Source organism: Phaethon aethereus (genome assembly GCF_964289735.1).
Source record: "Phaethon aethereus genome assembly, chromosome: 9".
Classification (NCBI taxonomy): Eukaryota; Metazoa; Chordata; class Aves; order Phaethontiformes; family Phaethontidae; genus Phaethon; species Phaethon aethereus.
The window spans coordinates 28,823,259-28,850,987 of NC_138585.1; the positions used below are offsets into that span (position 1 = coordinate 28,823,259).

A 27,729-nucleotide genomic window follows, 5' to 3' on the forward strand; every position below is an offset into this window, starting at 1 on the left:
TAATGTCCACAGCTCTAATCACACACTTCCGAAATAATCCTTTGTTGTATGACACCTCAGCACAAGAAATACTTCATGAACTTCCTAAGCCATTTAATATCTGCTACTAAGTCCAAGCCTAGAAAGACCCACCTCCAGGTACTTTGCTTTAGGAAACCCTACAGAGCAGGACCAAGTTCTAAACACATCAAATGCAGGGAGAGTGTCCTGGTTAGACAGCTTGACAGGAGGAAAACATGTACAAAGCAGACAGCAATGGGAAGAGAACAGTTTTTAAACACAGTGTGTTACCATCTTAAATAAAAACGCCAGTCGCTATTGGTGCTTTTCCAGGAGATCCTTCTAGTTTTAGCAATAACACCCCAACGCCACCCATTGTTACCGCCTAATCCTAACGCACCCATTCACGTAGTAGTTCTAACACCCGCTCTCCACACCATCTTTTTCCTTTAAAAACCCAATCAAACAAAAGCAAATGCCTTGATGACTAGAGTTTTAGCTTCTACATTATGCTAACACACAGACACACTCTCGTGTGTCGTGCTACTAAAAGTAAAAGTTTGAAGTAAACTGTGCTAGCTGCACAAATGGGTTTGTTTCAAGTGAACTTTAGAAAATATTGGCATACACTACATATTTCCACACTTGACTAACAGAAGAGTGGTTTTTATGCCTGTGTACAAAACAAAACACTTGTACAAGGAATATTCATATCCCTCACATGCTTCCTGGTAAACCAGTGCTAAAAATACAGACTGGTCCTTAAGGGTTAATGAGATATATTTAGAGTCACAAAATCACTGTGGCTCAGTTCCCCTCCCAGCTCGCAGCGCATAGGCTTATACCCGCAGAAAAGGGCTTGAAGACACTGGATTAAAGTCAAACCGAGAGGCAAATGGATGCTCTGTTCAAAACAGCAGCATGCCCTTGAACATCATCAAAAAGTGAGATGGCACCACTTGGAAAATACTAACTACGCATCCCTGCGGGAAATGATCTGGTGTGGAAACATGGTCATTTCTGAGAAGTATGACAAGTTTATTTTGAAGTAAAAGTAGAAATGTTATACTAATTAATGGAAAGCATAGCACCATTTTATCTTACTGAGATAATCCTTCTCTGCTTCTAGGAACAAAGATATTGCAAGATGTTCAACTCCAGCACAAATGCCTCGGAAGCCAGCTGCAGTCACAGCACAGTAATAACCAAGACAGTCATTCCCCTGGTCTACTGTTTAATTTTCATAGTAGGACTCTTGCTGAACGGTGTGGCAGCATGGATCTTTCTGTATGTTTCTAGCAAAAAGAGTTTTATTGTCTATCTCAAAAACATCGTTGTTGCTGATCTCCTAATGAGCTTAACATTTCCTTTCAAAATTCTTGCCGATTCAGAAATTGCACCTCCACAGCTCAACACGTTTGTGTGCAGATACTCTGCTGTTGTTTTTTATACAAACATGTATATCGGGATAACATTTTTTGGCCTCATAGGTTTTGACAGATACTACAAAATTGTAAAGCCTTTATTTACCTCCTATGTTCACACAGTTAACTACAGTAAGGTGGTGTCTATAATCATATGGTTATTGTTAATGCTTATATCACTTCCAAATATGATTTTAACTAATGAAATCACTAAAGACAATTATTCCAGAAAATGTATAGGTCTTAAAAGTGAGCTTGGCAGACAGTGGCACAAAGCATCAAGTTATATTTGCACAGGGATTTTCTGGGTTGTTTTTCTTCTGCTAATCATTTTTTACACTTCTATATCAAAAAAGATATATAGTTCTTATAAAAAATTCAGAAGGAACTCAGATGTAACCAAGAGAAAAACCAGCCGTAATATATTCAGTATCATGTTTGTATTTGTCATTTGCTTTGTACCCTATCACCTCTGCAGAATACCATACACTCTAAGTCAAACTAGCTCACAATTCAACTGCCAGTTAAAAAAAACGCTGTTCTATGCAAAGGAATTTACTCTTGTACTGTCTGCTGCAAATGTGTGCCTTGACCCCATTATTTATTTTTTCCTCTGCGTACCCTTTAAAGAAAAGCTGTATCAAAAACTGCATCTCAAGCTGAAAACTTCAAGTGAGGTCGACGTTTCTAAATCCAGAAGATCAAATACACTCCGGGACAGTATAAACATAGTGTAGGTTCAGGTCTATAAAATAATCCCTGTTTCAGAAAGTCTTTCGAGAATGCACATGTCTCAAAGAAACTGAACAGATGAGAACCAGCAATAAAACAGAGAAGAGGTTTCAGCATAAAATACCAAGTGGTATTTCTCTGTATAAAAACATTATTGCATGTTGCCAATATATTTACTACGTGCTATTTCAGCTGATGCTATGATTGCATTATGGTGCGGTATGACCTATCTGGATCTCAAAAAAAAGAGAGAGGAATAACTGGAACAACACATTCTGGAGCTCCAGGCCATGGGTCTCTGAAAGGATTATCCAACAGACCCAATAATCAAACTGATTTGCTGCTCTTTCTCACGAAGCCAGGCACGATGCACGTGGCGATCAACAAACCAGCCTGAAGGGCCTGGGAACAACTGATCGCTCCACCTTGGCTGGAGCAGACCCTCAGAAGCAATGTGAGGAAGTCAGCACAAGCATCTCTGCCTTGGCCTCCGCCAGCCCGTAGAAGAAGGCCGAGACCCTGAGGGGAAGCTCTCTCGTGTATTTACAAAGGGTTGAAGGCAACGTGCAGCGTAACGACAGACTCTATTCCAACAACTTGGGGGGGGGGAAAGATAAGGAAAAGAAAAAGAAAAAAAAAAAAAGAAAAAATACACATCAAATCCTCGAAGATCTGCACAAAGCCTGAAAAACCCTTGGTAAAATTAAAACATATATATACATACACACACATTTTCTTAAGGGAAACATTCTATAAAATTAAGAATTAGACATGGCCGTTTGTCACCCTTGGGCACCAAATGTCAGAATATTTCTATAAAATGTGATGCTCAATATAAGCAAGTGTTTAAAGAGGATCATTCTATAAACTAAATACCACAGCTACACTGTACCCTATTCCTCAAGACTTCTCTGAAATAGCAGGGTGTACACCAAAACGTTCATGCCAAACCGACTGAGATTTTAGTAACTCCCTAGCTGTTGTTGCAGGAGGAGGTAAGAACACTCAAGGAGCCGTTTGAAAACGCACATGTACAGCTGTCTAGAAACTCTGGGGTATATTTAAATCCAGAAAGAATGATTTGTTGGTTTTTCCATGCTTTTGGCACGGTGATAAAGCATTCCTCTCTGTACAAAGGCAATAGCTGAAAGATGCCAATCTTCTATATGTAAATATAATCTCTTTTTTAACTGTATTTTTCAGTGCAGCTTTTTTTTTTTTTTGATTGATTGATTTTATCATTGTACAGGGAAAACACATCAGTGCATAAAGTACCCACAAAAGCTTTCAGGCAGTGGCTCTGGAAGCTGAATGCTTTCATTTTACTTAACAAAGAAGATATAGGATCAGAAAACAGAAATAACATGTGCTTCACCTTTCTGCCACTGTGTTTCATTTTAGTCCGAGCAGATAATCTCTCAGGGTGAAAGATTTTTAAACATACGGTCTTTGAACCTTCTCCAAGGCTCTGGGTAACTTCTCTTGGCCTGAGACCACTGGCCGACAGTAACAGTACTCCACCATCACTCAGGACTCTGTTTCGGCTACAAGACAGGACACCTCTGTTGAGTTTAGACACACCGTTGTGGAGCGCATTGACCTCCATCCATCTCCCACTTGCCTGAAGAGCAGTCCCACCCCACACCACCCGACACACAGGGAGCCTGGACGTTCACGGACCGCAGGGGCCGGGGGGATCCTCAGCCCGACCAGCCCTTACGGACGGCAGAGGAAGGCTACGTTTTGCTTGTGTTTTTTAAAGAAAATACATAAAAGATTATTTATATGGTTCTTTCAGAGCTCCCTGACTCTTGTCAAATTGAGACTTCGCAGGCTCTTCCCTCCAAGCAAGGGAAATAGCCTGTTGGGGAAGGGAATCTGTTGCTTTGTGGGAGATTTTTTGTCATTTACGGCAAAAACATTTAGTTCCTTCCATGGCATGGCTTGGTATTTGCCTACGTAAAACTAAATAACTGCAGCTGTAAAAGAACACTGGCATACAGAGATGAACACACTTCCACAATATATATTGGTATAACTTTTTAATTACTTTGCAAGCTTTGAAAAAATCATTTATATTGTAAAATTGTTTCCTGACCCCACCAGATCACTGCTAATAGAAGGACAAAAATCTACATATGGTCACGCAGCGGAAAGGATGCTGACCAACACACTTTTTCAAAAGTGACACTAAATCTCTAGCTTTTGGTTCTCTCTGAAAAAATCTTCCTCCAATAGCTTCACTAGTCAGAAAATGCTTCTGTGACCCCTGATCCTACTGCAATTTGCCACCCTGCGTGTGGCAAGTCTCAAATAACACCATTACTAAACCAAGCTTCTCCAGTTCCCCAGCTCTTTACTTTGCTATATGAACTGGGGTGGAAAGGTTTGGGGCCAATTTTTTTTCTGCACTGGGTTAAGATAACTCTTTCACACCTTTCCCAGAGCATCACGCCTCAGATAAACCTAGCCAGCTCCTCAGACACCCACAAGTCCTGTGGTTGCACTAAGTAGCAGCTCTTGCCTTGACAACCTACAACCTGGAAGAACTTCCCTAAGATTCTTGCAGTGAAAGTTATGGGTAACCCAGAGCTGAACAAGGTTCCCTTTCGACGGCCACCCAGTCCCCAGCTGCAACTCATCCTCCTGACTTACTCATGACTCCCTCATGGCACTGCAGGAACAAGAAGCTGGCTTTGGTCTGTTTATTCATTGGAGAGCTGTTATTTAGCTGGACCTGGAATCTCTTGCAAAGGCATGGTGCCCCTGGGAAGAACAAGCCTGCACCTGCCACGAGCATCACACACATCTGCACAGAAAGTTGTGCTCACACATTTCAGCCTCTCTTCCCCCAAGCCCGGTGGAGTTCCCAGTCATCCCTTTGTAAGGAGACACTGTTCTGCTGTTCAAAACCTTGAGACAGTTACCCAGGCAAGGTGGCATAAATCTGCTTCAAGAAGCCGATAAACGTCTCACATTTTAAACTATGCATCACCTCATAAACCTGCCCTAGCCTTTAGCGATAGTGCACAGCTATCCACCCAGAAGCCAACTCAACATTACACTGTTGTAATGATAAATTAGAATGCTGCAGTTACTGTGCAATGGGTTATTTATGCTAATATCGTGGTGTAAGGCTTCAAAATGGACCATTTTCTCGGCCACTGATAAGGCATAGCCATTTTTCAGAAGAGCTAAACCTAGCAAATGGAAATCCTTGCTCCAAATACCATTTCAGGACAGAAAGCTCACTCCACGGCGGCCTCGACATAAAAAAATCCTGGTTGTGCAGAAGTCAGCAATAAGACTCTCACAGGGTTTAATTTTGTAGGATGTCATCTCAAAAAATTACCTCTATTGTAAGAAAACAACTCACCAAAGAGGAGGTGGATGCCACTGTAATCTACCTAACAAGGCCACACAGTCACAATCAGCAGATGTAATGAGGGAGCACCCCTTGTATTTGCTAACTTTAACGCAGAAGGGACAGGAGGGAAGGGCTCGTTTTCCTCTGCCAACACCCTCACACATATTCTCCCAACTCACTCCAATAAATAAGTCAAGTCCTTTATTATTTTTATAGGAATATCTTCATTAGCACATCTAATAATCATCACTTCAGGGCACTGCATCTCTGTAAAACACTGTTTGAAAAACTAAATTTTGATAACTGGTGGAAGGCGACAGGGCAGGCTAAGGAGCTGCTCACTACTGGGCAGCAGGCGGGTGTGTTCTGCTGGCTGCCGATGACGTTGATCCCCAGGATGTGGTTATCTACCCGAAATACCTCGAGTTCACACATCGTTGTTCACCAAGCAGACCGGATCCCCGCTCTCTGACAGACTCAGTGACACAGGCTACACATCTTACCTCCTTATGCTCTGAAATAAATACATGAATCATTTTTTTCTTCATCAGAAATAGCTGTTTCTGCTCAGAATTCATACCTACCCTGTGCCAAGATCACTCCTATTTTTCATTTACAATGCAGGCATTACAATGGCATAAAAAATTTTAAACTGTCAATGAAAGTCATGAAAAGCGGTAACAGAAAATATTAAGCTTGCTATTTTGTACATGTTTGTACATGAAAAAAAAAAACTTCTTGGCTACATGATTAAAGGATGGCAAAGACACCACTCAGAGATTGCTCCTCAAAGACATACCTCGATACTGAAACGGTGAGTGTGACAGCCCTGCACAGAAGAGGGGAAAACTCTCTCAGGTCTAATTTGTACCGTTTGCTCATTACTGTGCCTCTGACTCTGATTTTGACTGCTTCTCTCTCAATTGAAGATAAGCTGAAAGAAGATCAACTGTTTGCAAGTGTTTTTTCCTGCCTAACATCATGTAAATGATACAAAATCATGATAAAACCAGGGTTTCCCATCAGTTCTCTATCATACATCAACTGCAAAATTTCTACGCACGCACATCTGTCTGGCTTTTAGAGGCACATAAACACGCACTGAAGAAATCAAAACTCAAACTCAAAATTAAATCTCAAACTTGTGCTGCCGTTAACAGCACGTTTATACAGAGTGAAGCCTGGGAGAACAACATCCCTCCCGCAAGTAATCCACCCCAAGACGTTCTCCGGCACAGCTGCCGCAGCCGACTCCTGAGCACGTCTCTGGAGACCTGCCCGCGGGAGACAGCCCGCGCCGGGCTCTGCCCATGCCTGCACGGCTCCCGCGGGGCTGCGGGGCTCGACGCCCTCCCGCCGGCAGCCTGACCCTGCACTCGGGCTGCTTCGTGCCAAGCAGCGGAGGAAGGACACGGTGGCAAGGATGCTTCTCCTAGGAGAGGGAAGGTCTCCTGCTCCCCCAGCAGCATCCCACGCGGCAGGAAGCTTACAGTTACCATCCCCCACCTAAGCGCGGGTGAAATTTCTCCCAGTTTTCTCCCACTGCGCCCGACGCTGGGAAATCTGACAGAGAGTCCACGTGGGGACAACGTGCCAATAAGCCTTACTTTTGTAACTGCATCGAAAGTAGGCTCAAGAGCCTTACATAAAGGAACCAGGAAGCTCTATGCTTGACAACCTTCCTGATCTAAAAGAAACAGGGATATGAATGATATAGATTCAAACATTAATCACAGAATCATTAAGGTTGAAAAAGACCTCTAAGATCATCAAGTCCAACCATTAACCCAACCCCACCATGCCCACTAAACCGTGTCCCGAAGCGCCACGTCTACACGTTTTTTGAACACCTCCGGGGATGGTGACTCCACCACCTCCCTGGGCAGCCTGTTCCGATGTCTGACCACTTTCTCCGTAAAGAAATGTTTCCTAATATCCAATCTAAACCTCCCCTGGCGCAACTTGAGGCCATTTCCTCTCCTATCAGTAGTTAGCTTCCTAACAGATGGATTAACAGGTTGTTATATATTTTCCTCATTTAAAGGCAGGAGATCACACAGAGCCTTGAACACCTGTGTCTGGCCAGTGCTAGTTAACCTTTAAGGTTCTCCAGCACTGAAGACAAGGAGCACACAACAAAAACCAGTGTCGCGGAGGCACCCCCTTACCATAAGCTGCACCCACCTGGCAGCCGCAGAAATAAGGACAAACATACTCCAAATGCATTTGCATGCAACCCTGCCTGTGCTCCTCCAATACAAAATTAAAGAAAGTTGTTCTTTTAAGCTTAATTCCACCCCTTATAGTGCATCATTAACTAACTTTAATCCTGAATTAAAGAACCTTTATCTGAGGAGCCTTAAGTAAATCACCCGAGGCGACCTGCTGAAGAGGAAGGAGAAAACAGAAGGTGGTATCTCCTGGGGGGATCATCAGCCAGCCCGAGCACTTGCACACCGCAAGCCCGTGCCGGGGATGTCATGCAATTGTTGCACAAAGGGCTCATCCCCAGCGAGCAGAGCCCGGCCGGGCAGCCCTCCGCTCTCCCACGCCCTGGGCAGTGCCGTCCTGCGCAGCCCGAACACTCCCATACACGACGCTGCGACGTAACGTTTCACAGCTCCAGAGAGTCAAACCCAGGCGAGGAGAACCCACAAGGACTCCGAGGTACATCCACACTCACTCCCCATCCATATCGGCTACTCCGACACCCCTCCCCTCCTCCCAGCTCCTCCGCAGCCCCTGCAGGTAAGGCAGCCCGCGGCCCCCAGGAGCGAGTCCGCGCTCGCTCTGCTCTGCGACGCCGGAGCCCCGGGCTCCCCCCGCCCGGGCACCGCTCCCTGCTCGAGCCAGCGGCGGGCACTCGGCCGGACCACACCTGCAGCGGAGGGTGCTCGGAAGGAAAACAGGTCCATGCCTGTTAACGGCAGAGCTCCAGAAAGCCTCTGGAAGCTTCTTCTGGATGTGAAACCTTCCTCAAAATGAATACGCAAATGTGGGGAGGTGTCGGAAGTGATCCTGACGCAAGGACCACTCACATAAATCTTTGGTGTGTCCAAAACACAGGGCTCCTGATGCTCTTTTAAAGGTCATCAGATTTAGGGTTTTCTTGAGGTTTAGATGTCATTTTTTCTAGTTTTGTTCTCAGAAATGATTTAATCATTCTGGCTGAATTCCCACCCACGCCAGCACACCTTCCCTTCCTTGCGCCGCCCCTCAATCCCAGGAGTCAGCCTAAGCAGGCATGCATCATGGAAAATTTCAAATCAAAGTAAAAAATTCAGCGGAGTTTAAACCACCGAAAATAGGGTTTTATGATGAGAAGTGCTCAGCAACTTTAATTACAGCAAAATCTACCATCTGTATCTGTAATTGATGAACTAAAATGGCCTTTTAAATCAGACATGTAGATGGGGAAGAGGATGACACTGACTCGCGATAAAAACAGAATTACGACGCAGTAGACTCACGTTCCCATGTTTCTTCCCCTCCCAAAACATTTCTGTAGGAAGTGTAGACTATTTTTCAGTACAGGTTTACCTAACCACCACCTTGCCTTTTTAGACCTGGAAAAGTTTTTTGGGCTGTAAACTGACTGCAGAAAAGGAGAGACACACACACATACACGTGGGAAAAAAAAAAAAAAAAAAAAAGACTGAATGCTACATTTCAAGTTGAAAAAAAAAACCAAAGGAAAAAAACCTACAATATGGAAAGATCAGTTTTGCATGATGAGCATAACACTATAAAATTAGTCCATGTTTGCTCAAAACCGAACACAGGATGACTCCAGGTTATGAAGCTTTGCAAACGTTTTGACAAATATGGTCTGAACTTCAAGCTTATGACTAAACTTAAAACCAGACACTCTTAATTTGTTTCTTCACAAAGCTCTGGTATGAGATCTGTAAATTCCTGTGGATTCTCAACTACAACGAAGTACTAACTAACTAATTTTGGGGTTTCAATATCGTCGTCAGTACCTCAGCCCCATAGCCTGGTGTTAAGGCATCTTCTCCTGGTTAAAAAAAAAAAAAAAAAGCTTAATTACATACATTTCCCCTATATCCCTAATGTGTCATTTTTATTTTTAATAGTGCTTTGCAAATGTCCAAAGGCTTAGAATTTTAATTGCTATCAGTAGAATCACGATGTGCCTTTATATCTCCAAATTAGGCTGCAACTCTAGAAAAAAACTGGAATTTCATGCAGGAATAATATAATGCATACGGGCCAACTACATTGCAAAACCCCGATTCCAGATAGCTTTTAAATATAAGACATATGGGGGGGGAGAGTTTCAGATTTTTAAAAACAAAAGCAAAGAAACAGCCATTGATGTCACACATCTACAGCCGCAGGTCAAGGATCTGGGACTAACCTGATGAAGTTTTAGGAATTACATGAAAAAGTCCACATGCCGGGGCTGACCAAACTGTACACATCTCGTCACCCTTACATACATGAACACATGATAAACATTTAAACTTAAATCTTGATGCGTGAAGTTAGGAGGAGAGAGTGAGAACTGCACTGCCTTCAGGTCTGCCAGGTGTCAGCCAGCTCCCAGCACTACCCACCGTCCCTGCCGGCTCTTTCATGCGGACAGGTCAAGCAACTCTGACCATCCTTCCTCCACGACGATGTATTTTGAATTGCAATAATTGTAATAATCCCTGCTACTGGCCACATCAACAAGTCTAACTCGGCTATTCCGCAGCCATTTTTCTCCCCACCGTTCCCCGTTTAGTCCCGCGCAGCGCCGAGCGCCCGAGCAGCAGCGCACCGCAGCACGACGCGGGGCAGAGCGTGCAGCAGGCGCTGCCCTCGGCGTGCCGCCCGCCCCGCCGCGAGGAAGAGGAAAAAGAGGTCTCTGGGCTGTGCCCTGAACGCTTACAGTTAGTTTTCTGTCACCTCGCTGTTAGGTAACTTCCACGTGGTTTCGCTATTTGAATGCTGGTTTTAACTGCGTCAATCAGCACATTTAAAAACCACAGACACGTTTTAAAAAACCAGCAGACGCAGCCAGAGGAAAAGATTAACGCGCTACTGGACTGCGAGAGCAGTCGCCGAGAGACATCAGACCTCTGCAGACTAATGCTCAGAAGACCCCAGGGACCACTAAGACAGGTACGAGCTTCTAGTCTTTGTCTGCTCCAGCCTATCCAGATCTACACCAATATACAGCCTGAAATATTAACTGTGCCAAACGCGTACAAAGTCAGGCTCAAGTACTTGGCAAAACAGCCTTTGCTTTGCCTGTAGTCAGCGGTCCGTGGCTGCGGTCACGCTGCGTCCTTGGGGGCTCCCGCTCAGCAGCATTTCAGGGCTCAGTTTCCCAGGCCGCCTCGTCGCCCCGTGGAGGACGAGCGGGGCTGCACCATGCTCCAGCGTGGGAAACTCCCACCCCTCAGGACCGCGGCAGCAAGCTCCGACAGCGCTGCCTGCTCCTCACCCACCCTGCACCCACCCAAACTTAATTCAACTCACTTCGGTGTTTTCGGGACAAGAGAGACCACCTGCAGAAAGCCAACTGCAAGAAACAAGCTGCATCTTCCCCCACTTCGAATCGTTGGAGTATCTGCAGTCATTTTTGTTTGCCAATTATACACATCTGGATACATATTTGACAGCAGGAAATAAATGTGCGAACGCACTAGTTCTCTCATATTGTGTATTAAAATTAGGAACAATGCAATGAAATATTAATTGAAACTGTTGCAGCCTGATGCTATTCAAGACATAAATGTATTGTTTTTCATTCCAAGAAATTCTAATGAATGTGCCTCCTTTCCCACAGACATTCTATGCAGCAGTCTGACCGTGTAGCAAACAAAAAAGAAACCCCCCCCCCCGCCTCAGCCATGGAGTAGTATATTTAGTTAGAAGAAGACCAAAATTTTCTACTTTTCTTCCCTATAATTTCTAGTGAAGCCTAAAAAGAAAGTGAGCAAAATTATTTAACAGCTGCTGTTTTCAAAATGTGCTTTTTCTAAAGATTTCATATAAATATGCAACTAATTTATCCTCTGTTCAAGTAGGAAGAGGGAGCAGTTTGCAAAAACTTAGGACTGATTAGAACTGTTCGCTCATCTATCTGAGGTATCTGCGCATTTGTCTGAGAGTGCATTAACCTCAAAACTCCTAATACATTTTTATAGAATAAGACTGCTACAAATATTACCCTTTTTTTAGGCATAGTCTCAATTGTTCAAAAGTTGCAAAGTTTAGTATGACCACTATTAACCAAGTGCTTAATCTTAAACAGATTCAAACCTTTTTCATTTGGTGTTTTGAGTGGGGGAGCGCAGGGGGTGTTGGAACCAAACACTCAGAAAGACTGCTCTAGTGGAAAAGTTTCTCAGAAGTCTATATGCTTTCAAGAACAAATACTAATACATTTCCAAACTCTTCAAACATGAGAACAAAGCCCTCTTGAATATCTGTGAAGCAGCATGAATAGAGAGAAAAATATTTCTTCCCAATTGCATTTTTTCCATGAAATTAATCAAACAAAATTCTCAGAGAATAACTATTGTTGCTCAGGAAAAGTTGATGTCATTGATGTCTTCTTGGTTCTTTTTGCAGGTTCTTGATATCTCCCAGCAGGAAAACCAGCTTGCACAAGAAGTTTACAATGTTAAGCAATGTTTCACAATGCCATGTCAGTAAAGAAATGGAACCTTTTACCTATTTTTACTACTTGGTTTTTCTTATGGGATTTATTGGAAGTTGTTTTGCACTATGGGCATTCACACAAAAAGATCAGAAGCAGAAGTGTATAAGCATCTACTTAATTAACCTCTTAACAGCGGATTTTTTGTTGACTTTGGCATTGCCGGTAAAGATCATTGTTGACCTAGGAGTTGCGTCCTGGAAACTGAGAATATTCCACTGTCAAGTTACAGCCTGTTTCATCTACCTGAACATGTATTTATCAATTATATTTTTGGGATTTGTAAGCATGGATCGTTGCCTTCAGCTAATGCACAGTTGTAAGATCTACCGCATTCAAGAGCCTGGATTTGCCAAGATGTTGTCTGCAGTTGTATGGGCAATGGTTCTCCTTCTAACAGTGCCTAACATGGCTATTCCAATAAAAACCATTGAGGAAAGACCTGGTGCAGGATGCATCGATTTCAAAACAAAATTTGGAAAAGACTGGCACGTGTTTACTAATTTCATATGCACTGCAATATTCCTGAATTTTTCGGCTGTGATACTGATTTCCAATTTCCTTGTTGTTAGACAACTCTACCGAAACAAATACAGCAAGAGTTACGCAAATGTGAAGAAAGCCCTCATCAACATATTGCTCGTAACTGCAGGCTACCTGCTGTGTTTTGTTCCATACCACATCGTTCGTATCCCCTACACTTTGAGTCAAAGCGATACCATCACCAGCTGCTCTCTGAAACAAGCTCTCTTTAAAGCTAAAGAATCCACCTTGCTATTTGCAGTATCAAACCTCTGCTTTGACCCAATTCTGTATTACCACCTTTCCAAATCATTCAGATTGAAATTTACTGAGACTTTTGCAACACCCCAAGAGGCAAAGGACGTCACAGACAAAGAGGAACAACACAGAAGAGAACAGCAGATGCAAAAGTACCGATTCTAAAATACATAAGAAGAGTGTGCAAATCCGCACTATAAAGAGCCGCTGTGCAATTGCGAGCATGGCTACCACGGTCAACAACGCTCCTGCTGAATCGTAAGCCCAAGCAGATGGAAAAAACTTGACCACCACCACCCGCTTTGTTACACATTCACACAGTAGGTCTGAACTAGCAGCGTGTTTGATAACGCCTTTCAGAAATAGTGCAACGTACCGGCGATGACCTACCAGGGAGCAGCATCACTTAAGTATACAACACGTTCAGACTCAAACACATCTTATAATTATTTATGGTAAACACCTGAACTCACCTTTTCTAAGTTAAATATTGTATACTCACTATATTAAATGACTTGGTGCAATCAAGTGAAGAGATTATTTAACAGCAGTTCTTCAACTGCAAAGTTTTCACATATACAGTTAACCCAAAAGCATTTTTAGAGCGCATTATTTACTCCAGAAAGTGATTTTAAGCTGCACAGATTAAAAAATCTTGCATCTGCTTACATCAAACCTGCAGTTTTTATAAATAAATTTCTTGTTCTTGCCAAGTTCCATTGCCTTTCCTTGCTGCTGCTTCAATGAATATGAAAAAAAGCTAACAATGTCTTATGACAGAAAATTCAAGGAAATTTTAAATTTCAGATAAAGAGCAAGTGTGTTCTCTTTGCTTGTTTTTTTATAAAAATGTATAAAACAGCAACTAAGTTTATTAATATTCTAATTTACAATTACTTCCCAAAAAATAATAGAATAATCAATAATCAAAATTTTAAAAATCAGTTTGCATAGGCAAAATCCAGCTACCTGGATTAGCTCCATCTGTAAATCAAAAATATCTCAGAAACAAAACAAAAATCAAGTTATCTTTTGCCTAATCCTTAAAATGGACAAAATATGAAAGAAACTTTAAGCAAGCATTCAAAACTGTCCAAAACAGAACTAGCTCATTCAGTATTCTCATAACAATTCACCTGCAGTAAATCAGGACCCAAACTTTGTGGGTAAGAAATTTAAAGCAAAGAAAACTCTGGTTATCACATCATACTGTCACTTCCTCTATGTCCTGGTTTCATAGAGGAATATCACCGGAATATCACCGGAAGAGGAGGTGGCGCGTGCTGAAGAGGCTCCACCATATAATGAACTGCCAGAGAACGAAAGGCAATATGCCCTGTTTACTGATGGGTCCTGTCGTATTGTAGGCAAACATCGAAGGTGGAAAGCTGCTGTATGGAGCCCTATACGACGAGTTGCAGAAGTGGCTGAAGGACAAGGTGAATCAAGTCAGTTTGCGGAGGTGAAAGCCATCCAGCTGGCTTTAGATATTGCTGAACGAGAAAAATGGCCAGTACTCTATCTTTATACTGACTCATGGATGGTAGCAAATGCTCTATGGGGGTGGCTGCAGCAATGGAAGCAGAGCAACTGGCAACGCAGAGGCAAGCCCATCTGGGCTGCTGAGTTGTGGCAAGATATTGCTGCCCGACTAGAGAATCTCGTCATAAAAGTACGTCATGTAGATGCTCACGTACCCAAGAGTCGGGCCACCGAAGAACATCAAAACAACCATCAGGTGGATCAGGCTGCTAAGATTGAAGTGGCTCAGGTGGATCTGGACTGGCAACATAAGGGTGAATTATTTATAGCTCGGTGGGCCCATGACACCTCAGGCCATCAGGGAAGAGATGCAACATATAGATGGGCTCGGGATCGAGGGGTGGACCTGACCATGGATGCTATTGCACAGGTTATCCATGAATGTGAAACGTGTGCTGCGATCAAACAAGCCAAGCGGTTAAAGCCTCTCTGGTATGAAGGACGATGGTTGAAATATAAATATGGGGAGGCCTGGCAGATTGACTATATCACACTTCCACAAACTCGCCAAGGCAAGCGCTATGTGCTTACCATGGTGGAAGCAACCACCGGATGGCTGGAAACATACCCTGTGCCCCATGCCACCGCCCGGAACACTATCCTGGGCCTTGAAAAGCAAGTCTTATGGCGACATGGCACCCCCGAAAGAATTGAGTCAGACAATGGGACTCATTTCCGAAACAACCTCATAGACACCTGGGCCAAAGAGCACGGCATTGAGTGGGTGTATCATATCCCCTATCATGCACCAGCTTCCGGAAAAATTGAACGATACAACGGACTGTTAAAGACTACACTGAGAGCAATGGGTGATGGGACATTCAAAAATTGGGATAAACATTTAGCCAAAGCCACCTGGTTAGTCAACACTAGGGGATCTACTAATAGAGCCAGCCCTGCCCAATCAAAACTTCTATGTACTGTAGAAGGGGATAAAGTCCCTGTGGTGCATGTGAGAAACATGCTGGGGAAGACAGTCTGGGTTACTCCTGCATTAGGAAAAGGCAAACCCATTCGTGGGATTGCCTTTGCCCAGGGACCTGGGTGCACTTGGTGGGTAATGCGGAAGGATGGGGAAGTCCGATGTGTACCTCAAGGAGACTTGATTTTGGGTGAAAACAGTCAATGATTTGAATTGTATTATGTTAATTGTTCAGAATGACATTACTACTATGGCTGCTATCTACCATATCAATGGTATTATAGTAAGAATCACCCAGACTGATGAAGAATGAGCTTCACTGAAACCAAGCAACGTGCAGCAGTGATGAAACCAGAACTGGCTTCAGCAGCTTGCGCCCAACAAATCCCTCGAGATCGACATCTTCGACCTGCAGATCATGGACATGGACCGTGCCAGATGACAATCCAACACCACATACCATCTCCCCTGCCCTGAGAGACTGCTATGATGGATGAAGCCCAGAGTCATGGACTGACTGAACTCCATAGACATTTTAAGTGATGGCCCATGGACTAAGAGAGTGATATCTGTGTGTATATATTAAAGGACAGGAAGAGTAATAATGAATAATTGGAATGTATTGAAAAGTATAGGACCTGAGCATGACGTAAATGGTATGGAATAAGGGGTGGATACTGTCCTGGTTTCAGCCAGGATAGAGCTGGTTTTCCTCACAGAAGCTAGTGTGAGACTGTGTTTTGGATTTGGGATGAGGAACTGTTGATAATGTGCTGATGTTTTGGGTTGTTGCTGAGCCGTCAAGGACAGTCCAGCTTCTTGTGCTGGCCTGCCAGCGAGCAGGCTGGGGGTGCATGGGGAGCTGGGAGGGGACACAGCCGGGACAGCTGACCCAGACTGGCCAAAGAGATATTCCCTACCATACAACGTCATGCCCAGTACATAAACTGGAGTTGGCCGGGGGGGCGGAAATCGCTGCTCGGGGGCGGGCTGTCGATCACGGGGTGGTGAGCAATTTCTGTATTGGGCATCACTTGTTCTTATACATTCCTTTGTTGGTATTATCATTATTGTTCCCTTCTTTCTTTCTGTCCTATTAAACCGTGTTTATCTCAACCCACGAGGTTTTTCCTAATTCTCTCCCCCGGTCCCGCTGTGGGAGGGAGAGTGAGCGAGCGGCTGCGTGGTGCTTAGTTGCCGGCTGGGGCTAAACCACGACACTCTATTGACAGGATTTAGTATTGTTAAAAAGTTATCATGGTTGTTTAAAAAAAAATAATTAATAATTATTCTCAAGTAGATACATTCCAGTGCAAGACTTGTTTGGTATTTGGGCCCTTTTTCCAACACAGTAGAAAACATGAGAAGTCATCTGAATGAGGGTTTGGGATCTGGAACGTTCTGCATGGGGCTTTCTTCAGCTCCCATGAGCCTACAGACAAACACAACAACAGCAACAGCCAAAAATCCACGCTAGAAACCACAAGGAGTGGGTGGGAGGCAGTAACACCATTCTGTCCCTTACATTTCAGAACCATTTCCTTCAGGTGTTTTGGTATTCATCCGTCTGTCCAACTACAGTATCAAATTTTCTATTAAGCAAACTTGCATTAGACCCTGGAACGTGGTGGTTTTGTTGTGGCGCCTGCTTCCTTAACCCGAGTCAGTCGTCATACGTTCTTATACCTCTTACGCGTTCTTCCAGCTACCCCCTTTCGGTGAAAGAGAGATGCCTGCACGCTGCACGAAAGCCACCCCGCAGCACGCAGCATGTGCACGCTGGCAGCAACGGCGTCACGGAACCGCCCAGGAGGTCACACAGCCCATCTCCCTCCAGGCAGCGAGCTCTTCCTTTAAATGCTTTGCTGTCACATCAGGCAGAACCGTTACGCGCACAGGCACAGAGGCCACTCACCAGAGGTATAGGGAAATGTGTTGCGTACTGCAAATGGCGAAGGAGGTCATAATTGGATGGAAAAATCAGTTCTCTCAGTCTTTCCCTCTTGACTGACTTCTCGCTGGTAACTGAAATTCTTCTGTCTAAAGAAGAGTTCACATTCTCACAAGACTCCCCAGGCATCGGAGAAAAAATCTAAGTCATGTAAAACAAACGTTTAAGGTAAGTGTAACCTCTAGCTTTTGAAATCCAGCAATTGCATTGAGATACGATTTTATTCTTGCTTAGTTACTTTTTAAACATCTGAGGTTTTTCAAAGATAGACAAAGCAAGGGCAATCGTAAAGAAGCCTGAAATTTAAGATATGTATACACATTATATCTCTATGCATATCTCCATTGTTATTAGACAAGTTTTAAACTAGCGGCATTCAGTCAGGAAAAAAAGCATTACGATTCAGAGCAATCTCCACACTTCTTATGCTGCTGTGACACAGAAAACACAATGAGATATTCCAGTAATTGAGGGAAAATAATGAAAAGGGTGAAGCGGGAGGTGACAAGAGACACTGCAGGCAGGCACGGATATGCTTGAAACCACCACTATGACAGATGTCAGGCAGAAACAGGGGTCCCAATATCCTACAAGTGGGTCTGCACGGATATAGGTCTGGGCGCAGGGGTCCACGCAGATGCAGAACAAGGACCAGTCCGAAGGAAAAAACTAGGAAATTCAAGAGTACCTAGGAGATTCAAGAGTAACGCAGAATCAGGCTAACAGTAAGGAAAAAGATAGGGGGAAACAGATTTGGAAGACAAGCCAAAAAAACAGAACACTTGCTTGAAAAGCAAGTAGTATCAACGGGGTTCCTCGATGTCAAAAAAAGTGGGTAGATCTGCTTATTTATTCATGCTTACCTGTAATGCACAGCACTCTGAATATGCTGGGGCCAAGGGGGAGGAAGGGAAGGAGGGAGAGAGGAGCGAGTGTGCATGCAGTGCACGGCCAGGGGAAGCACAGGAGCGCAGTAAGCTGTCCTACGGCAGAGGTGCAGAGCAAGGAGGCGATGCACTGACGGCAGTCGGCAGGGACCGGATGCCGAGAGACACTGGCTGTCGATGGAAGAAGCAAGGTGGTGCTAGGGGCATGGAGAGATGTTTAGTGGCAACAGCAAGCAGCAGACACAGGCATCAAAGGCATGCAGAAAATCAAAAGGTAAACCTACTGGAAATTCCGAACCAAAATCTGCCTTAAAGTCACTCTTGTCTACATCATCAAAAATACTATTCGTTCCTGAGTCAATGCCCATACGTTCCATAATACTATGATCCTAATAATTGTCAGAGAGAAAAACAAATATCAGTCACATTTTATTGAAGACCCATTTAACCGATCAGAGGTAAACCCAAGCACTCCACCTATTTGAGAATTAAGGAAAAAAGTATTTATGGTAAGAAGTTTTCAGATACCGACTTTGAAATCTTTATGATAAGCCTTAACTCACAAAAGTACTTCTCAAGTCTAAATCCACAAAAGCATAGAAAAGGGCAGGAGCCAAAGGGGGAACAAAACTTTACAGTATATCCCCACGAGCAATTCTGCCCCAGGGACACCTACAGAACAGGAAGCTGACTCTCATACCTTCCCAAGATTTATTTCCTACTTCTTTGTACCACAAAAGGCAACTTGTAGAAACCCCTCATATTGCAGGGCAAATTTGGCCATGAGACTGACGTAAGAGATACACAAAAGAAATCAAAAAGAAATATAAGAGGATGCTTTAGTTGCCCACAGGCTCCACGTGGACCACACAGCAGAACAACAGGCTACATCTCGTCACGCGAGGACAAATGTGGTCCACAGTCTTGAGTTTAAAATTGCCTTCTTCTTGCACTAGTTTTAGAAAAGGTTACAAACTGTTCACGTGATGTAGGACTTGGGTCTGCACCTGGACTGTGCGCATATGAGTCGTGAGGGTTGGCTTCAGTCTTCAGCCGGTGGCTGTGTAGCACACAGCAGGCTCCGGATGGTCTGCGAGCAGATTACCAGGCTGCGCACCGCTCACGCCTGCGCTGTGCCAGCACGCCCCACACTACGCAGAGGACGTGGGGCTTACTCCAGGCTCCCTGCCGACTCCTGCTTAAAGCCCTCCCTTCACTGAAGCACATCTGCCAGTAAGTTTTTCCACCGGTACATTGAGAAGTCTATATTGCGCCTTTTTGTTTGTCCCAAGTTATTTAGACCACCAGACAACTGTCAGTTCAGCATACTTGCACCAAAACAGCAATATTTACAGCTATGTCCAAGAATGAAGCTAATAGATCACTTTCAGTCTTCTCAAAAACAGAGAAAGAGATAAAGAGACACGGATCAAAAACTTAGTATCTCATGTCTGAAATACTAGTACTTCAGTGAAAATCTACATTTAATGAAACAGACTACCGAACATGGGGGAAATAGCATGAAGTGTTACCTCCAGTTTCACATCGTGATCCTTAGAATAGTGTTCATCCACAGCTTCCCCATTAGGTGAACGTGGTCTAGTAGTTGCAGTGATTGACAAGTCTCCACGTGATATTAAAGTGCACATGTATGCATCATGGGAGAAAACATCATGCCGAGTGAATTCAGAAAAAAGCAGCACCAAATTCACAAACTCTGTCTTCTCATGGTCACTATTTGGGTCAGCTACTCAAAAAAAAAAAAAAAAAAAGTTAGGCTGTAGTTTCAACTTATAAATATTCGGGTTTCAACTATTCAAATCGCAAACCCCAGCAAATTCATCTGAGAGGCCTACTGAAACATCTCGGGCATCCTGCACAGGTTTCTCTCTCTCCACAGACCAAACATTTCCCATCTAATTTGCATGTTTTCGCTTTGCCATCAGCTCTCCACACGGGACAGACTTCAGACAGCAGCAGACTCCAGAGCATCCTACCCCGCACACACCTGCACCAGCTGGGTGCATGTGTGTCAGCAGTTAACTACGATGTTCAAATACTTCTAAAAATTAAAAAGAGGGGGAATAGGGCGAGGGCATTCTTTGTGCGAAGAAAAATTAAAGCTGAAGCTTTGGATTATGACAGACTACCCAACGGTTGTCCTTTCCTCCCAAATTATATTACTTATTACTACTATATTACTATTATAGAAAATGTTACTATCTTATCTATAGTACTTTTGTATTCATAACAGAAAACTTTTAAAAATATTTTCAAAGAACTCAAGATCTCTGCATGCCAGGCCTCCAAAGATGTAAAAGCAGTATTTTATTACAGCTTGATAGTGTAGTGTATTTTATCTATTAAACATGCTCATGCACATCAGGAAAAAGTTTATTAAAATAAATGCACATTATTTTGCCAGTGCCAAAGCAAAGCCTAGAGAAATACAATATATACAATTTTGTTATTAAGTTTTCATTTGTCACAGCTATATTTATTTTGACTTGTTCTGTACCACAGAAAGGTTTGCAACATTGCAGTTAACAGAAAATAGCTTCATACCACACCAACTCTATTGGGCAACAAAACCTCCAGCTACAGAACTACTAAATCTGAATCATCAGCATTTATTTAAAAGCAAATTATGCTTTACAAATTCAAATTAGTTCAATATGTAATACTATTTCTATTTAGAAACTGTCATTCCACTGCAGCACAGACACAGTAAGCCCAAGAGCACACCAGTTCAGGGTCAGAACTCTTCTCTGCAGCCCCCCGGTCCCACTCATCCGGAGCTGCCTGCCGTAGCCCACCCCCAAAAGCAAGGCGTGCGGACTGGATGCTGCACGGAAGAGCATCCTAAGACACACACCCGCAGACCAGGCCATCTGCCCTGCTTCAAAATACAGCAGTTACATGCTTTTCATTTCTGGAGATGCAGAAGCTCAACCACCATTAAAACAATACAACACCACAAAACTTGTCCAATGCTCAAAAATACCAAAGAATATTTCAAGCAAGGCAAACATTCCCCAGCTGCTCTCCCTGCCCTGCCTCGCGCAGCCAGCCGTGTGAAGAAGGACGATACCGCATTTGAAACAAGCACGTCGGAAACACAAGACTAAATAACACAAATAGTTTGGATGGTTTATTAAAACCAGGGTCACCACTGGCACGAAAATAGAGCACTGCCAATACCTCAGAGTCTGTAACAATTTTTTAAGAAGTTTCTCCTTTTTCGGATGTTGAGAGTTTTCAGTACCATGTTTCAAGCCACTCAAAATCCCCTTTAAGGGCACCAGAAAAAAAAAAAAATGCACTCACTAGCAGTACTTAAGATACCAGAAATACAAGCTATAATATCAGCCAGCTTCATTAGACCAAGACATTTCACAGAGCAACCTACAATGAACAAGGATCCTTTTTTCAATCCACCTATTGGTCAGCTAACAGCTTTTGACTTTAACACTTGTGTGTAATTTCCAAGTCAGTCATCTCGAATGTGGATGTGTCAGAGAGGCAAGTGTTTGATGTTAAATATGCATAGAGCGCATGTAATTTCCCCAAACCTCTTACAGCTTAAACAGAAACAAACATAGTTTCTGCCAATTTTCCTTTTGTGAAAATAAAGTAGTAAAAAGCACAGAAAGATCCCATAACAAGACAGGAAGTTTCCAAAAAAAAGTGCATATGAAAATAGAGCAGGTAATCATGGAAACTGTGAAACAACCACTACAGCAAAACAGGAACTTCAGCAGCCAGACAGCAGACCAGTTACTTCTGACCTACTTTGGAATATAAATTAGTTAATACTCACATAATGAGGGAGCTTGTGTATCTAAAAACCTTAGCAGGACATTCTGAAAAACAGGAAGACTGGAACCTGTCAAGGAGGCTGAAGACAGAGATTCCTTTTCATCTAGGACTTCAGATTCACCACATCTCTGCAGAGTTAAATACGTTTAAAAAAGCATGTACCTACACACAAATGCACATAATATTCCCACAATTTGCATTTGAGGCAACAATACATGTGATTGTTTCCTACCTCTTCATAAAATCCAGACTTGGTCTAGAACGACAGGTTTTTCCCATTACCTAATTTGGTTATTTCTAAGGTGTTTTATTTAATCACTTCGGATTACTTAATAAAAAGGAATGTCTGAAACACGTACCATCATCTGCAACGACACGGTTTCATATAAAAGCAAAAATTTAAGATACAGAGCTTCCAGGACCAATGCGAATACAAAAGGTAACTTCTCTTGTTTGTGTAAATTACAACAAATACAGTAACAACCAGGGCAAACATCGCTGCTTTGAGGAGGTTCCGGTGCGAGTGAGGCAGAAGCAATGCAGTAAGCTCCCTTCCCCCAGATTTGTTTGTGGTGAGGAGCGAACAAAGCAGAGAGGCTTTGGAAAGCGAAAGTCTTTTTGCACCTCTCGCTGTCTGTACGTCTGTCTGCACAGATGCACTCTCATCTGTCTGTCCCCACAGCCAGGCTGAACAGACATCGCACATCGCTCTCCTGGGGACCCTTTTTTCCTTGGAAAAAAAGCCCGACTCAGCGGAAGACCCATGCAGCAGAAACCGCCTGCCAGCGCTGCAGGGATGCAGGGAGGCCGAGGCGGCGGTGCCCCAGGCTACGGGGAGCACCGCTGGTCCGGAAAGCCGCACGGCTGCGGTGAACACGCTGCCCCTTTAACCCTCGCTACAGAGCGGGTTCAGTACTACTGACGTTTCAAGGAGAAGTGTCAGCTTATACAAGCCGGAGCAGGATCATTTGCCACAACAGGCAGACAACAGTTTACATCAAAGATGTCACTACAGCATCCTGCTTCTCCAGGGAAACGCTTCATTTCCCCTGAAAGCAAAGGAGTTCTACAGAATGCAAGACTTAAAGTTACACTTGAATTTTGCCTCAAAGCACATCTTAGTTTTGGAACCTTCCCAGAGCCCCCCACTAACTGAACAGCCCTGCCCCACCGGCCAGTCCCACCCCCCTCTTTTTAAGGGACGCCACTTATTGTGGCACCCCTTTATTTGGACAAGTTCACAGGAGTCAAACACTTCAAACAGAGACATAAATCAGCTAACACAGACCATTCTGACTTAGGTTGCCTTTTCTTCTTATTTTAAATAGAAGGCTTTCTCATTTTAATATATCTAGAATTTAAAAACTGTAAATTGGTGACAAAAATCCCCAGTGCTCCAAATGCCATCAAACTTACTTGTTTTGTAATGATTAGAGACTAAAAGTGATGTTTCCTTAGAAATATCTTACTTTTTTAGCATACTGTTCACACTATTCTAGAAGTAGAAATAACTTACTTCTGCTTCAATTTCTGCTTGCCTCTTCTCCAGGAGTTTGGCTACAGCCATGGCCCTGTGCTTACCGGACCTTTTACAGCTCACAGCCCATTCACACAGCAGCGTTACCACGGCTTCGTCGTTGGGGGCTATCTGTTCAGTGCAAGAAGAGAGAGAAAGACAGAAAACCATTTCACCCACATGGCCAACAGGCTTATTTCTGAGCAAACAGCTTGCAGCAACCAACATTCTGGGGGATGAAGCCAAAAGCTGGTTTTTGTTCTTTAGTACTGACAGATGCACGCGTTTGCTTTATTTGTAGTGTTTTCAAATGAAATACAATCTGGAAGCCAAAGAGGGAAATCTCAGTTTTCACACTGATGATACTCAAATCAAAATTTTCCTTTATCATATTGTTGCTTCACAAAAACTGAAAAGGGTGATCTGCTTTATGAGCAAGAGAAATAGGAAAAGCATACCACACAGAGCCTCTCAGCCCAATTAACCACACAGAATTCACGCTTTCCTTACATTAATTCTTTCAAACCTCCTTCATCTGTTTCCAGACCATTATTTGCATCCCACTGACGCATTAAAAAAACAGAACAAATAAAGGAATATCTATTAGATAACCAGGGTCAAAAAACTCCCAAAAAATTTAATTTATTTCTGACCTCACACAGACATTTTTAAGAAACAGTACATGTCTTCAGAAAATCTGTATTTACAGAATAGCAATGGGCTACAGAATGCTTATATCTACTGAGTGTTCATCCAATCTCTGCTTCCACTAATCACACACATTTTAGAAGTACTTTTTTCCTTGTGTGCTACTGAACAGGATCTGCTGAACTCCCTCACTCCTGCCCAAACTGGCTACCATCTCTCAACACTTAAACATAAGGCCGACCTGCAAATTAAGCAGATGTGATTTTTCTTCTTTCCTCAAGATCAGTGGACACTACACCTACAAGTAAACATTAGAAGGGCTAGAGTCAAGTGTGGCACCCTCAGAAAGCAATACTTCTTTCAGAGCGATTAGGAACTACAGACCCAAAAGCATGAAAGTTACGACTTCAAAGCTATCCCAATCATCCTCCTCAAAACATACAAAAAACCAACAATATGCTAAACGAGGCCGGTGTGTATGTGCACACTCATCACACAGAGAAGTTTCCTGTAAATATGCTTCAGCGGGCAAGCAAGAGATACTAAATGAGTGGGGGGAGTGAAGAGGGGAAAATGCTTTTCTCTTACCCAAATGAAGTGGCACGGTAATGTCACCGCTGTTGTGGTTAGTTGCAGTCAGCTAACAACATAAGTATGGACACTATATATTTTTGAGAGCAATGCAGAACACCTTAAAGAGCCTGATCTTCAGACTGACTTCCTTCCCTTTCTGCTAACAAGAGAAACCATGCCAACAAAAACCCAAGTGCTTCTGTATCTCAAGCAGGAGACACCAACTCAGAGTTCAGGCAAAGCACGTCAGGCGCCCGTTCCCTAAAGCTGCGCCCGTGCTGCATCGCATCCCGCGGCATCCCGGGCACAGCAACACCGGACCTCCCTCGCCCTCTTTCTCTCGCAGAACAGCCGAGCAGGTTTTCTTCTCAAGCACGGAGCAGGTGATGCTCCTACAACTGAATCCCTTCAGAAAAGTAAAGGAAAGCCTTGAGGAGGTGAGGCAATGGGGCACTAACACTGAAGGTCAGAGCTGACTGTGCTGGGGCAAACACAGAGAGGGAAATCCTGGCAAAAGACATTTAAGGGAAGACTTACATGGGGTATTTCTGAAGGAAAAATGGTTATGAAAGTGTTTCCACATTCTTTTGTTCTGGCCTAAAGAAAAGGGCTTAGGTTGTTTTGAGAAATGTCAAATCATAGAAGACGACAGACAACTTTTTGGCTTTCAATTATTTTCCACTTGAGAGAAATGAGGGTGCTTTTCCTCCAAGGCATACACATGCGGTACAAACCTTGCCAGCACGCAGACACTGAGGTATACATATGCATGTGCACATGTACAAACATTTCTTTCAGACGCTGCCCGAGACACTAAGCCAAGAATATCAGCCTGTTACTCAACTGCCTTCAGAGCTGCGCTCAACTACCCTTAGCACTGAAAAGCAAAACCGGCGAAGCCTGCACTCGGTGAGCTAACCACTTCCACCGCTGCTGCTCCGCTGCTCCAGGCAACGGATGTTTAAGCCTTATGACAAATGTGAAACTCCGGCCACCATATATCAGAACACACACAAACAAAATTCAAACCAAATTTCATGTGCCCATGTTTCTGGAGTCCTAGTGAGTATTACTTGCAACTTTGTGCCTGTGCGGCTTACCTCTGACCACTGCGAGCACAGGACTCCGCAGGGCTCGCCTTGCCTCCGCTGCTGGGCCCTCCAGTCCCCGCCACCATCGCTCTGCCTAGTGGAACGGGAGCACTCTGCCCCAGCAAGCAAGTCCACAGAACGGGCACGTCGGGGAGGTAGGTCATAGGAGACCGACCGACCTCAGGGTGGGCTCCCACGTCCCCCAGAGCCTGTGCACCCCCGGGTTACAAAGCCAGATGCCAGAAGGCCACAAGCATCTGTTATCAGAGTCACTGTCTGTACTTAACAGGGTACGTCGTTTGAGCTGCACACCCAACTGCCCACGGCCAAGGGCTAAGGCTTATTTACCCAAGCACATTTCCTTCATGTTTGGTTGGTTGTTTTACCACCTTTCGTGAAGCTCATTGACAATGAGCGCAGTGGAGGCTAAGTAACGTTGTGATCAATAGCAAATTGCACATTTAGAGTTTTAGGTATTAAGCCAGCAACATTCACTGTCCTTTTTTTTTTTCCCCCATGAAAGATTGCATAAATGACTTGATAGCCTAAAGAAAAGAGAAAACCCAGGGCAAGCTGACCTTTTTCTGTTAAAGCTGGGTATTATTTCAGTTATTTCAAGAAATACTGTGAATTCTTACTTTTGAACAGCACTTCCATGTGTAGCTCTGTCTTAAAATTCTCCTAATAAAAGGGATAAATAAAGGACAGGTGTTCTTGCAACTCCCAAGAAAGTAACACAAAATTTTCCTGGTCAGGACCCATTGAGGTCTACATAAATTAACTACAGATTAATCCTCATCCGTTCTACCTGAACTTCAGGAGACTTCATAGAATGACTAATCTGCTTCAAGCAGCTTGTTTTCAAGGGACGATCTGGTTTTTTTGGGTGGGGGTAGTAAAGATGGTGCTAAACTTAAACAACTAGAAAGAGACAGCGCTACAGTTAAAAAAAACACAGACAGTTAATTCTGTTTCTGAACAAGTCATCTGCTAACACTGTGATATTTATTAGTGCAAAACCACACAAATAACTCCCCAATTCTATGCCTAATAGAAGTGGAACTACATTTTCAGAGATGTAGAATCAAACATCACCACAAAACAAGCACCTAGAGGTGATTACACACCTTAAAAATCACAGTGCTGGTTCCGCAGTTTCACATATGTGCAGAGGATAATCTCTTTCAAAGGGAAAAAAGCCCATCATAAATACTCAAAATATCAAGGTGTTCATCCATCTAAGAATTTCAACTACACCACTTCTAAGTGCCTCGAAACAGTGAGTTTGGTTCTCAGGAACCGACATGTGCAGCAACTAAAGAAAAAGTTGTCCGAGTGCAGGTAATTGTTTGAATCCACTGATGCAGACTTTTGTTGGGCGAGTTGGCATCACCAGAGCCCTTCCCATACATCAGGCTCTTGGAACACGGGGCCCTGCAGCAGCTGAGAAAAGTAAAGTCGAAGTGTCTAACTGTCAAATACTTTATTTTGCTTTTGACTGAAAATAACAAATACATTTGAAAGCGGTATCAAGTCCCTGCACATAAATAATTACCACAAACCCCGACAGTAAGTACTACTGCGGCACGTGGGCAGCGGAAGGCTATGCTAACCAGCCCACAGCTCGTCTGTAGAGCCACAAACGGGAAAATGAGTTAGTCCAACGCTGGAAACTCCAGCGCCAAGCGCTCGCCGCTTTGCTGAGCGGCCTGCGACGCTGCCAAGGCACGTGGAGAGCCCCAGCTCCCTGCCCCGCCGCGCGGACGCGGCAGCCTGCTGCACGGCTTCCTTCCCCCCCACG

The 27,729-nt window shown here is 43.7% G+C and overlaps 3 protein-coding genes across 3 annotated transcripts in view; 2 read left to right on the top strand and 1 right to left on the bottom strand.

Moving 5' to 3' along the window:
* MED12L (mediator complex subunit 12L) overlaps positions 1 to 27,729 on the bottom strand; it is a gene marked incomplete at its 5' end in the record, with an annotated part of 156,147 nt that overhangs the window by 100,939 nt on the left and 27,479 nt on the right. Inside the window, 5 exons of the mRNA XM_082003498.1 lie at positions 17,359 to 17,535; positions 18,566 to 18,670; positions 19,814 to 20,028; positions 22,102 to 22,228; positions 23,617 to 23,748. Coding sequence (XP_081859624.1) covers positions 17,359 to 17,535; positions 18,566 to 18,670; positions 19,814 to 20,028; positions 22,102 to 22,228; positions 23,617 to 23,748 — 756 coding nt within the window. The remainder of the gene's footprint in view (positions 1 to 17,358; positions 17,536 to 18,565; positions 18,671 to 19,813; positions 20,029 to 22,101; positions 22,229 to 23,616; positions 23,749 to 27,729) is intronic.
* On the top strand, positions 1,148 to 4,119 carry P2RY14 (purinergic receptor P2Y14; the record flags this gene model as incomplete). The annotated part of the gene is made up of 1 exon (XM_082003502.1): positions 1,148 to 4,119. The coding sequence occupies one exon, from the start codon at positions 1,148 to 1,150 to the stop codon at positions 2,159 to 2,161; it is 1,014 nt and encodes a 337-aa protein (XP_081859628.1). The 3' UTR covers positions 2,162 to 4,119.
* On the top strand, positions 12,161 to 13,144 carry GPR171 (G protein-coupled receptor 171; the record flags this gene model as incomplete). Its single annotated transcript, XM_082003424.1, has 1 exon — positions 12,161 to 13,144. One exon carries the CDS (start codon positions 12,161 to 12,163, stop codon positions 13,142 to 13,144), a length of 984 nt encoding a protein of 327 aa, XP_081859550.1.